The 13,296-nt window shown below is 33.4% G+C and overlaps 1 protein-coding gene across 1 annotated transcript, besides 1 other annotated feature; it reads left to right on the forward strand.

Moving 5' to 3' along the window:
- Positions 1-208: 208 nt before the first annotated feature.
- Positions 209-226: a sequence feature (Short protein (Smp_139320, CCD60579.1) was converted to a misc_feature.).
- A 1,402-nt stretch (positions 227-1,628) lies between these two features.
- Smp_139310 (hypothetical protein) lies at positions 1,629-9,801 on the forward strand (the record flags this gene model as incomplete). The annotated part of the gene is made up of 6 exons (XM_018795865.1): positions 1,629-1,664; positions 2,404-2,607; positions 4,342-4,585; positions 6,392-6,648; positions 9,493-9,623; positions 9,771-9,801. The coding sequence occupies 6 exons, from the start codon at positions 1,629-1,631 to the stop codon at positions 9,799-9,801; spliced, it is 903 nt and encodes a 300-aa protein (XP_018646929.1).
- Between the last annotated feature and the right edge of the window lie 3,495 nt (positions 9,802-13,296).

The following is a 13,296-nucleotide window of genomic DNA, read 5'->3' on the forward strand; positions in this document are numbered from 1 at the left end:
AATAGATTATCGTGGACTTTATATCTTATTTCTCTCCATATAATGTTACGTAAGGCGTATAGTTTATAAATTTTCTTCGGGAACGTCTTACACTGCATCTATAATACAAAAACCTTGTTTGCAATTCCTTCTACATCTTTCACAGCTTAAAATTTACCTTCGTATATCCTATGTAGAGCAGTCCTACATGTAAAATGGGAAACGGATATTACCCACGTTCAGTCATGAAGTTTAAGAATATTTAACATTTCAAATCGAAATACCTCGTTATTGTTCTTATTACTGTTATCAGACACGTCATCCATTACCATATGTTTAGAACTTTATAGAATTCCCGGCACACAATATTTTAACAATCTTCTCTCGCAAACACAAAACCAATCAATAACTGCATACATATATGCACAAAATTAATGGATATACTATCTGCAATCAAAAGAAATATTTTTAAACCAATAATGAAATGGATACACTCTATCTTCTCATGGCAACAAAAAAATATGTATGATATGAAGTCATATCAACCAGCCATACTGATATGTTTAATTCCGATTAAATTAATCTCACTGTACTGAACTGCCGGAACTCATGGAACATTCTGAATGTAAGATTCGTACCATGGTGAGTTAAATAATATACAGCATCTGTATAGTTCCAGAAACCCAAGTGAGTTTCTTTTTCAAGTATAAGTTCTCCTTTTGAGATTAATATGTTGATGGGCCACAACTTTTTGACAGTGATGCATATCGTGATAATTCACGGTAGATTTGAAGGACGTCCTAGGAGAGTGCTATAATGGTTGGGGCTGAAATCACATTAGTCTAAAAAAACAATGAAATTGGGCGAAATCGTGCTATCATTTAACGTGAATATACTGTAGGGTCGGTGAAATGTCACTGAATATCGAACAGATCATCGATCCCTGTCAAGGTCAAGGATAGTCAACGCGCACCAGAATCATACGCCATGGACTGGCCCACGCGACAGTGGTTGTACATTAACTAATATATTCTTGCAATAAAGTCCTTTGTGTTGTACAGTCTCCATAGCGTCCATGATCCTTTGATGCGTCGATGGTTCAAACCACGTAAGGGCCGGTCGCGAGGTGTGACTTCAGCGTTAGTTGGTTCGTCACCATTCTCGTCTAACTATAGTAGGCCCCAAATCATTTCGACATAGAACATCAACGTTGATGTTCTACAATACTTACATAGGAATCATACAGATTAAAAATTTATCACCACTTTAGATTTAGTCATCAAGGGGTTAGTGTGTATAGTCATGGTTAACTGGAGATAAGATTATATAAATACAACTTAAACAGAGTGCAAAAATATTACGGCAGTTGGTTGTTATAATTTTGCCTAAGAGTCCTCAGTGCTGACCGCTGTTTGGGTATATCAATGAATAGTCCTCTCTTCAATAACCGTTTTTCAGTAAGGATTTGTTGACTATCACAGAATGTTCTAACTGAAAGTTGGTACTATTTTCCCAATCTCAGAATATATTTTTTCAAACGCTACGTCCATAAAACTCCTTATCGAGCTTCAGAGCTTTCTTATCACAAAATTGAGCAGAATGTAAAGGTTATGCCTTTATAGCCTATTACTGGGATGAACAGCTCGAACATGCTTGAGAGTATCCATACAATTTCAGAAGCACCAGTAAGTAGTTCATTAGCGATTGAATATTCTGACAGGGCACCATTTAGAGACCTATTTGATATGCCCAAGATAATCCACTCCAGACGTATTTCGTAAATAAATAGAAATATATAACAATTTCACGAACAAAATACGCGAGGTACACGTTATAAATACAGCATCAATAATGAACAGACTTGTATTTCACACCAATAACACGGGCTGAAAAGCCGTTTTGTCTATTTTAAAAGTATCGTTATAGATGTGTTTAAGTCGATCAAGTTCGGCGTCTGTGGATATTGTGAAAGATACTGTTTCTGCGCTCCATATAAATCCTTTATGTCAAGTCCCGAAATTAGTTTTCGTAATAACGCCAATGTGAAAGCCTATCATGATGGTATGTGAATTTATGTGAATTACCAGCTTTCAAATTCATAGATATTTTTCCACGAAAATGTAAAGTGTCTTCAAAGATCCTAATTAAACAGCATTTGAATGCCCATTACAGGAATATTCAGTCCGTAAAAGGTAAATTTTTGCATATAGTACAGCTTTCTAAAGCATACGTCGACAATACGGCACCTTACTCATTCTCACACAATCCAACCAGTGAGTTCACTTTACTTTTCACGTCCCAGCCAAGGGTTATCGGAGGTCATCCAAAGCAGTTGATAAAAGACCACTTCCAACCAGACCAGAAACAAATAGTCGCTGTAATTCGACTGCTGTAATATTTTTTAGTCTTGTCACATATTTTTAGATAAACACGTTTTCAGATAATCCTGAAGTTGATGAGATTGTCAGAGTTGTGCTGGGTAATAGCGATGAACTTATGGAACCACTTGGATTGGGTGAGCATCATTCAGAAGTTGCCGGCAATAAAAATACATGCGAAAAATGTAATTATTCAGATGGAGAGCCTATAATCTTGCGAAAATTGGATGTAGATTGCCTTAGCACTAAAGTTAGTATAAATTTTATTCTCAATGCTAAGACGAACACTTTTGTTTGTCTTATGCCTTTGGTACTTCATAACAAGAATGTATAGGTCCCTAAACCTTTGATCTCAGTTCATTTATTATGTACAGGTTATACTTATTTATGTTTATAGTGCGCTCTCTCGACTTCTTACACAAATTTACTCACAAATAAATTAATGTATAAATACAAGATACTCGTTAATTATTCACTATAGGTCACAAACTGATATGCGTAATTTCTGGAGATCTTTTCTGCCTTTTGTTTTGTATTTAATTGCATAAAGATACTTACCCTTGAAGCAAATGCTTTTGTGACATTTATGTTTCAACAGACATGTTCAAATTCCTTCGGTAGCAAAAATATGCTTTTGATAGACATAGTGGAACTTATGTGGTATTTTGTGACGGTCACTGTCCAATCAACAAGATTGAAATGCAGTAGGGATACGATATTGATAGTCAAGATTTACTATACACAGTACACAGTCTCGAGAATACAAATAGTCTTACTAAGTGTTAACACAAAGGGTTACAGTTTGTAAATCATTTTGTGATAAATCAGAAGTAAACGAATTCAGTACGCTAAGAAGTAATTCCCAGAACCGTTCAATTTGTGCTCTAGTAGTCACGTGTTGGCCAGTATCAAAGTCAAAGAGAACCCAGTAAGCACAATCAGACGTATTTATTTGAAATTTGGACGAGACAAAGAATCATGTGAGAAGAAATTATCGATTGGTGCAAGCGCTATTTTTTTAAAACATTTACTACAAGAGACTATCATGCATGGTATTTCAGGATCAGTAGAATAACAATGATAAAATTTTGTTTGAATAGTTCAGTAAGAAGGCGAAACGATATTATCATTCCAGTACGTTTTGTGCTGTCTGACTGCTTTTGAACTTATCAAGATATCTTAAATCAGAACTATCAGTTGGAACATTGAGAAACAGGACAGAAACTGCAACCACAAGGAAAAAGCAAACTTTATCGCATCACTATTAGTACTGAAACTAAAGCTAATATTGCCAAGATATTCTCATTATATACATATATATTGTTGATTTAAGTTTATATGTTACAAATCTTATTGAGTTTCTGTATGATCGATTTGTTCTAAATACATTGCTCTTGTGAACTTCGTGTTTTGTTCGGACGTTATCTTCTGATTTCTGCATGCAGAAAATTGATGAAGGCTCCCTTAAACTATGCATTGTTTAAGTTATTGGTCATAAGAGTAATCCCAAATTCCATATTTTGAAAGATAATCTTAGTTAAAACGTAGTGATGTCTCACCATAGTTATCCCCATTATCCTCGACTAAACATATACTGTATATGAAGTGTAAAATTAAGCCTGAGTCTTCGATTTTTCTGTGAGGCCAACCATAGCGTTTATCTCCAAAAGACTTTTCCTGGGGAGTTTCTAAAAATCTTTTGATCACTATTTCGGGGTTTTTGGAGGAGGATAAAGAATGAATTTACCACAATCAATGATTTAAAGCTATATCAAATGGCAAGTAAATATATGATATTGGTAGCGTTGAATTGTTACACATATAATTAAGATCCAATTGATATTAGAAGTAGGAAACGTACATAGACATTTTAAATTTTGATTAGTAATGATAATTGTTATTTATATAAAAGTTTAATTTATTACAGAGATAATTGGTTTGAAATTGTTAATCTTCTTTGCAATAAATAAAAATACATTTACAGACTGCTCATCGAAGGCAATCATTGAGCAATGACGTTTTAGATATCTACCGGGATAAGTTTACCAGTCCCAAACTATTTTCTCCAAGAACAATGAAATCAAGTGTCCCGTCTAAACTTATCAGTCTACGATGTTACAATCCACCTAAACGGACTGGTCGTCGTCAGTCTGATTCAAAAGTTCATTTGGATGTTAAAGCTGTAATGCACTCTAAAAAACCAGCCGAAGCCTGTACAACAAATTCAGGTAATTCATTGGACTTTTTCCTTACAAACCTTTATTTATTACACATAGATTTAGTAATGAATTGTTGGTACAAAAGAAAGCTTAATAAAAAACTGATTTCCATTGATTTCCTGCCATATAAATTCAGTTTGTTTATTCTATATTCAATAATATATGCTACTCGTGTTTTTAAAGGTATTCATTGAATACGTTTTCTGAAAATATGACATTAGATAGTAAGTTTTGACAATTAGAGAGTATTGAACAGGTATTTTCTACGAGATTGAAACGTTTCAATAGTGAGTGGCCATACTTCAAACGTTGTTGAGCTCAAAAACTGTGGGTCCTGAAGTGAGTACACCACTATCTATCTACTGAGGGGGTATCAAATGTTTCATATTCTCAACCTAAATTAGTGCTTTAGTATAGTTTGAGCTACCATGTTAATGTTCTTATTGAGATTCAAAAAACGTACCCACCTCTTTAAACTTTATGCTTTAGATTACCGAGTCAGATTAGCCATTAAACTATGGGTTGATTATTTCAGTCCTGAATATCACCAAGGTTAGGATGGAAAGAATTCATTTATATCCATAAATTTACTAATTTGACTAGATAGATTTTAAAACCTCATTGAACTAAATGTCAGCAATCAAAGGCAGTTTTCACGCAAATTTTTTTGAAAATGGTTATATCAGTTGACTGTTTTATTGTTCTACTTTCAACATTATTGTAGACTAAGTCATAACACTTCTAAAAATAGGGAATGACCGTTTCAACGTTTAGTGCCTTCAGAGTAGTTGTTTTCACAAAAGCATATCAGTTTATATTTAAGGCTTGTATTGTTCCGTCAGATTATCTTTAACATATACTTCATAAATAAATGAGCTATTAGAATTTCCCTACACACGAAAAATAACTTTGCATCAACAGTGACAACACTGTTATAGGCAATAACCAATCAAGTTCTATATATATATATGTTCGCGTCGACTGTTTAACATTTTTTAGAATTAATTTACAACACCCACCACCATTAAAATTGCTTAGTGCGTTTTTAATGCCAAAAGTCATATCCTTCAAACTCATGCTGATCTTATAAAGCCCAAGACTAATGCATTATTCAGTATTGTTTTACCGCATGAAAATGTGAAGACTAATGCGTTTCATTGAAATTGTGAACCGATCTAAGTCAGACTACCACTGGGAACCTGGAAGCAGTGAACGGCCATTTTGTCCTAGTATGGGACCCCTCGGTAGTGTGCATCCTCGAACCCACCACCATCAATATTTTAGTTAATCTATTAATGATCAAAGTCTGTCGACTTCATTCACATTGTAATAACTTGATATGACTATCTAATCTACTTAAGCTACTAACTAAGGTTCCTAACGCTTGAGTTGCAAATGGAAAAACTATTTGGAAGGCTCTGTCGCTAAATTATGACTACTTACACTGTTAAGTCAAATAACACGATATTTCTGAGGAGCGGAAAGGTAAATTCTACAGCCCTGTGCCTGTTGCCTGTACCCGTTAAATATGAAGTTGAATTACTCCAAACTCTCAATATTTTGAATATAATGTTAAAAATTCCCTCACTAAATTTGGATTGCAGAAACATTTATGGAAATTTGTTCAAAGCAAATTAATGCTTTTTAAGGTTCAATAATGTACAGTGTATTTTGTTTATTTCAAAGAATCTTTCAATTTATTTCTTCTCCACAGCATATTAGCACTTTGATACTAAAGCTGTTTGAATGAAATTTATGTATTTAGATTGCTTATTGATAAGCTGAAACTCCATTTTGTGCTTTAAAAAATATCAGGTTTGGAAGCGATTGACAATGCTAAACATGAAGAATCGAATACACTTAGAGAAGAAACCACTTTCTCTCATTTAAACAGGAGAATGTCTAATTATTCCCCTAAAAATATCCTACCATCTCATCACAGACGTATTTCACGGAGAAATCGACAAAATCAATCGATGTCTGCTGAGAATATTGGTGGACTGAATAATTTTGGTAAAGTTAAACAGTGGTTAAACACACTACCTGGTAATAGTGCAGTTCATAAACCAGAGGTAATATTTATATATGTCTATACTTGCAATTCTTGTTTATGAAAGGGCTATTTTTTGTTTAAGAATTCTGTTCCTAATATAAAAATAGTTTATATGATGGAGTATTAGACTCAAACAGTTACCGCGCCGTAATTGGATTCATTTCATAAGTTATAATATAATCAGATAGTAGAATAATTGTGAACCAAAGATGATTATCAACAGATATGAAAATGTTTCATATTAAGATGTCTACCTCAGATTTCTATTTTTGCTCATCAGACGTCAATTTTCCTATAGTTTTCCAAACTTATGTTGTGTTATATTGATTTATTTTCTTGTCAAGTTGTATTTTTTATGACAATTAAAAGTGTTACAATTATGCATCAAAGTTTTGATTCCGATTAAATTAGTTGAATCTGGATGGATAACCTCGATAGTGCTATTCACTCATACGAAGAGCTAGAAGGGCAAAATTCATATCCAACAATAAATGTGCTACAACTTTTCATATATATATATATATATATATATATATATATATATCCTATGAAAGTTGATTATTTATACAGGGCAAGTAAATCACTATCCCATATTGTGGAATGTTTTCATTTATCTGTGTACCACTTTATGTTCTGTACTTCCAAAAAACAGTAGATAAAAATCTTAACTGCTGTAGGATATTCTACTTCCATCAGTGACCAATTTCATTTAAAACATTTACTAGTATTCAGATACATCTAGCTTATGGTTATCAATAAGAATTAAAATTTAGATTGACTGACCACTGAATAGTGACCAGTGTCATTGTTTTCTATTCCTTAGTACCGACTGGACCTATTCGACGAAGTTGCGATGTGACCATTAGTCTATGTGACTCGACACGGTGCAGCGTTTCGATGTTATACGGTTGAAGGAAGTTGACAGGAAACTATGCCTTCACATGTTCTTGAATCAAGATTTCTTGCTCGTTGGGACTCATCACCAAGGGGTTTATGCAACCTTGAAGGAAACGATGTTTTCTGATGAATTCGAACTTGAGTTGCCTAGTTTTACAGTCTAAGACATTACCACTAGGCCATAAGGGCCATCTTATATCAAAACTTAGTGCACGCAATGTCGAGTTACTTAGACTAACGGTCACATAGCGAATTGGTCGGACGGATTTAATCGGCACTAGGGTCCGGATAAACATGAGATTGGCCATTATTCAATGATCTGTCAATTTGGAAATAAAATCTTTATCAACTCAATTGAAAAAGCTATTAATTAGTTCAGTATGGTAGATTTTCTACCAAAAACGATAGTAACAATTAAAGTTATAAACGGTTATGTAAGGAAATTGATGTAATGAACTATCAGTGGAACTTTCAAATGTGTCGACCTAATATAAGTTTAATCGCCGAAAAATTCGCATTATATTAAAACATAGATAAATGAACGAAGAATATTCTTTCCATATATTTGTGTTCTAATGTAATTTGTCCTTACATCTAATACATAACATTTATGCTAACTGCATTTGAAAAAAATGCGGTTACGTAAAGAATATAGAAAATAGTTTAAACGAAAATCGAAAACATTTTATGGATACCAAAGAAGCTACACTGTCAAAGTTCCCTGTCTTTCAACAAAATTAATCTGTATTCTAAACAAATCCAAAATAGATTAGTATATATTAATTTTGGCGAATTGATTGTTTGAAAAATTCCTATATTGTAATTTAGAACAATATATGTAAGCGAACAATATTGTTTTCGATTAGATCCTCATTAGCCTTTTTTCTAATATACAGTAGCGACATTAGCGGTTAGTAAGAAACCTCTCTTCCTGAAGCTGCAGTTTAATGGAGGTACTAAGTTATGGACTAATTAAAGCAGTGAAGAGAACATTTAATGCAGTCAACCTCTGTCTATCGTACTCGGCCCGATCTATGGTGATTCCTCAACTTAAGGATAAGTTACCTGGTTATGCCACTTCTATATGTATCTACAAATTCAGCTGCTTCTGTGGAGAAAGCTATCATGGGCACACTACCAGACAACTGAACCAGAGAGTTAGTGAACACCTCCCTTCGTGGTTAGGAAAAGGTACCGTCAAGACAATAAGCAGCTCGGTTCTATCACACTTGATCGATAGCGGTCATGTAGTAGAAAGAAATAAGTTACTTGAAGTTATTTATCGTATTCTTACTAGTTTTCCTTATGGGGTTCGGTCTCGTCTCTTACACATATCGGAAGCTATAGGAATTCGAGTCAACAATCCAAGTCTTTGTGTTCATAAGAAATTTGTAACACTCTTATCTCTCCCTTGGCCTTAATAAATGATTTTATTTATTAGCGTTTTCCATACCCTTTCTTCGTTTACTTTTCTTCACTCCCTCCTACCATTTTTTTCTCAAATATACGGCTCACGGTCCAATTATCTGAACACTTCTTATTGCGTAATCTTATTTCAGTGTCTATATTTTTTAAATTATTGACCTATTTTCCATTATGTAACATTGATTCAAGCCTCTATTATACTTATCACAACTAGTACACCTGTTACCACACTACCAATTTGGACTTTTCACTTATTATGTTTACTTGTGTATTCTATTCCATTGTTATCATTTACTCCTAAACTGCCTTGATTGGTTTAATAATTTCGTATATGCATATAAATATTATTGTATATTCGAGTAAAGCCTGATAAGGATCTAATCGAAAACAATATTGTTCGCTTATATATGCTGTTTTGAATTGATTGTTGGCTTGTTTGTCTTTTTGGAATGATAGTCAGTATGGTTAGTCAAGCGAAATCATACTTGGTTAAATGTTTCAACTCGCCTTCATCTTATTTCTCTGGTCACTTCTTTTTTAGATTGTTACATCTACGCAATGTAATGAAGAGAAAGTGGAGAAGTCGTTTGCAGAGAAAAAGGTTTATATAGATAATACAGATAAACAAATGCTGAGTAAACCGACTGAGAACGAAGCATCGATTGAAAATTTGTAAGTGGTTTGTGCGTTCTGTCCTTTAAAATCATAAGTAGTTGTATTCACTTCTTGTTTTCTGAATATCATCAAAACGTGCGATACCTTCAGGAATCTTCAAATCTGAGGAGTTTTTCTTTTAGTTTGAATTTGTCAACAATACAGAGCTTTGGTGCACTTTGATTATGAACTGTAAATATTCGAAAAATGCGATTATTTATTCATTGTTAGAAATAATTAGGCGAATTTAAATGGACTTAATCCACGAAGCACTTTTAAAACGATTTTTTCTTCTTTCAATGTTTCTGTGAACTTTAATCTGACAGATAAAACTGTTTAAAATTCACATATAAAGGGTTATATAAAGTAAGAAACTAAACATCATTCCGTTCTTTTACAATATTCGGTATCCAATATTTTTAAAACAAAATTTACAATGCATACTTTGCCTACTTGCAGTAGTATAAAGTGATCTACCAAAAATTAATATGTCAAATGTCTGTAATTAATTTTATTGACAAATGTCAATAAGAAGGGGGTTTTGTGGAGATTTTAGTAATTTTATATAGTTGAGATCATGAGTCAATTGAAGCTAGACCACCATGGAAATCCTGAAAGCACTGGACGGCCGTTTCGTCCTATTGTGGGACTCCTTAGCAGTGCGCATCCACGATCCTGCCTTGCGAGATTCTAACCCAGGACCTATCAGTCTCGCGCGCGAGCACTTATCCGATAGACTACTGAGCTGACATCCAACAGTTTTAATGTCTAACTTCAACCAATCTACGAAATTGAGCAACCATTCACCAATGTCTTCAGCGAGTTATTATCTTCCAACAGACATGGTTGAACTCCACTGGTTACTGCTTTTCACTAGAACTCCAGGAAATATCTCTTGAAGTCAGTCACTAGTGAGCATATGATCATTATCAGAAGGGGGTTTTGTGGAGATTTTAGTAATTTTATATAGTTGAGGTCATGTCAATAAATACAATAAACATACTAAGAATGGCGGTGTGTTAAATAATGTCATAAAACTAGATGTAACTTTACCAACATATGTGAAACTATTACATTCAAAGGGAAAGTCACTCAAGATCATACAAATGGAATTAATAAACTGTTTAATTTGTTACTTTTTAGCATAAGAAATAAGTTTTAAATAGCTTTTTACATTAAATTTATTTGGTATTGTTTGCTTGAATTTTCCTATGGATGTTTAGGAATGCAGTTAATTAGTCACTTATTGGCATTTGTGCAACCCATGCTGATTGCCTCAATATTGCCTTAAATCACAAGCATTATAAGCAAAATTGATATCAGAACTCAGTAGCTAAGTGGATGGCATGATGACTTTGAAGCGGGCGGCTGTAGGTTTGAGTCCCGGAACGAACATCAACTCCGGGATGCATGTACATCGAGCTAACGCGCGTCCTGGGTTCCACTGCTAGCCACCATCCATCTTTACTTGTAAAGCTTTTTATATTGTCCAGATGATGCTGATGTGTATAGTTAGGAATAAATATCAGACAGTTGTGTCGATTTTTAATACCCTTATGGACAAAAAGTTTAATAACAGTATGTGTCCGTACTTTAATTGTATCAAACTATGAATGAATTATTAGACAGATGCACTATATTAAACATGAATTAGAAAATGAATGTCGGTGAATCATCATTATATTTTATTCAATAATGAGAATATTTATATGCTGCTAAAATAGGCTATTCTGATGGTACTGGATATAGTCCCGGTCGATTAAAATAATATTACAACTTTCTCATAATGAAAGTTGGAAAGGTACATATTTCAGGATATATACGTTAATTAGTTATCTTTCCACTCAGATTATCTTGTCATGATCGTTTGTTAATCAACAGAGCCATAATTATTAAATAAGCATACAATCCTCAGAGATATTTTGGCCCATTTGACTTTGAACTAACGATCTGATTTTGTTTTTTGTCGATAAAATTTCTAATGTATACTACCGCTTTTAATGATCAAATGTTTTAACGATCCTGTGACATTCATATAATTTTACTAACTTAACATCTTTAGATTCTTTGAGTAGAATCAATTTCCATTTTTGTAAATATTCAATCTTCAGAAAGACAAGATGTTATATTGTTGCCATTGAATGGCAAAGAAAATCGTCTATGCTCAATTTCGATAATGAAATGAGAAAACAAAGGTTATCAAGATTATGTTATATATTTGACTAATACATTTAGAATAGTCTGATCACACATATGCTCAGTTTGTTTGAAATAGTACTATTTCGTTTTGTTAAATATTAGTTTACTTTGTATAATCCTGGATTAAACTTCATAAATTCTCGCTTGTCTTAGTTAAAAAAATGTCACATTATATAACAAATTTCCGAGTTATTTTTTTTTTTTTTACAAAATATGAGTATTTTGCGAGAGTTCAAACTGATACTACTTTTATCGTAGTTTAACTGAACTAAATAGATTTGTTGAAGAGACATTAATTTTCACGTCTCTTTTTAACACAAGAATGTATTGACACAATTGATTCTGTAAAATGTACTAGCGAAAGTCTCTTTTAAATGTATGCTTAACTATTTAATTACTCCCCCTGAAGTTAGTCACTCAGAAGTCTTTATCATTGAGTGCTTGCGAGTACCTAACCCTAACCTTGGTTAGGAACACGAGTCTTCAAGTATATGAATTGCATCGTTCTTTGTTAGTTGATAGACAGTGAACCGAACTAATTTACCAAATGGTGCAATATTACATGTCATCTATCTGGTGAAAGTAATTAGCATCGTGTAACTGAATTCAGACGTGTGCACCCAAAAGAGATACATACTTTGCTTGTTCATTTGTCCTGAACCAACCTATATATAATTAAATTAGTTTCTTTAGCTTCATAAATCATAAAATTTGTCTCCATTTTAATGTAAATTTTGAAGAAATGCAAAAAAGAAATTTTTGTATATTAATTTATGAATGATAATTTATGTCAAGAAAGAGTTTCCGTAGTTCAGAAAACCTGATTAGTTTACTTAGTATTCTGTTCATTTGAACAAAAAAAGAACGTAACTGAATTCATCTTATTTTGTGTTTTCTCTTTAGCTATTTACAACCTTGAATTATTAGTATCAATTACTTACAAACAAGACAGTTTACATACTTGATATCATGATATCAGAAATGTTCTCATCTATTAAGATTAACAAAAAAGCAATATTCACAGTTGATTGATTACTGATTAGTGACTAACGTCATGTATGTCTAGTCCTTCTTAATGCTGGCCTAATTTCACCGATCAAGTCCCAATGTCGTCATCAGTTTAAACGACTTAACTTCGGGCGCACTGTGTTGAGATGTAATGTAGTGGTGGAAGGTAGTCGACAGGAAACCTTACCTAACTTAGGTTTCGTGCAATTTCATATTCCTTCGCAAAGTGTGCCTGTAAACTTGACGATACTGCTGCTTCCTGAAAGATTCAATTTCTTGTTACCCAGCTTCACAGTCAGAGATGTGACTGCTGAGGTATTCAGGCTGCTTAGGCTAGTCGTCTAGGTCAGTGGAAACCTAACCGATGGACTTTGGTTAGCACTAAGAAGGACTAGACATACATGACATTAGTCACTACTCAATGATCAATCGGTTGCGAGTACATCTCAGTTCTACAGATGGTCAGCTAGGGACTTGATGCTTA

Source organism: Schistosoma mansoni (genome assembly GCF_000237925.1).
Source record: "Schistosoma mansoni, WGS project CABG00000000 data, supercontig 0177, strain Puerto Rico, whole genome shotgun sequence".
Lineage (NCBI taxonomy): Eukaryota > Metazoa > Platyhelminthes > Trematoda > Strigeidida > Schistosomatidae > Schistosoma > Schistosoma mansoni.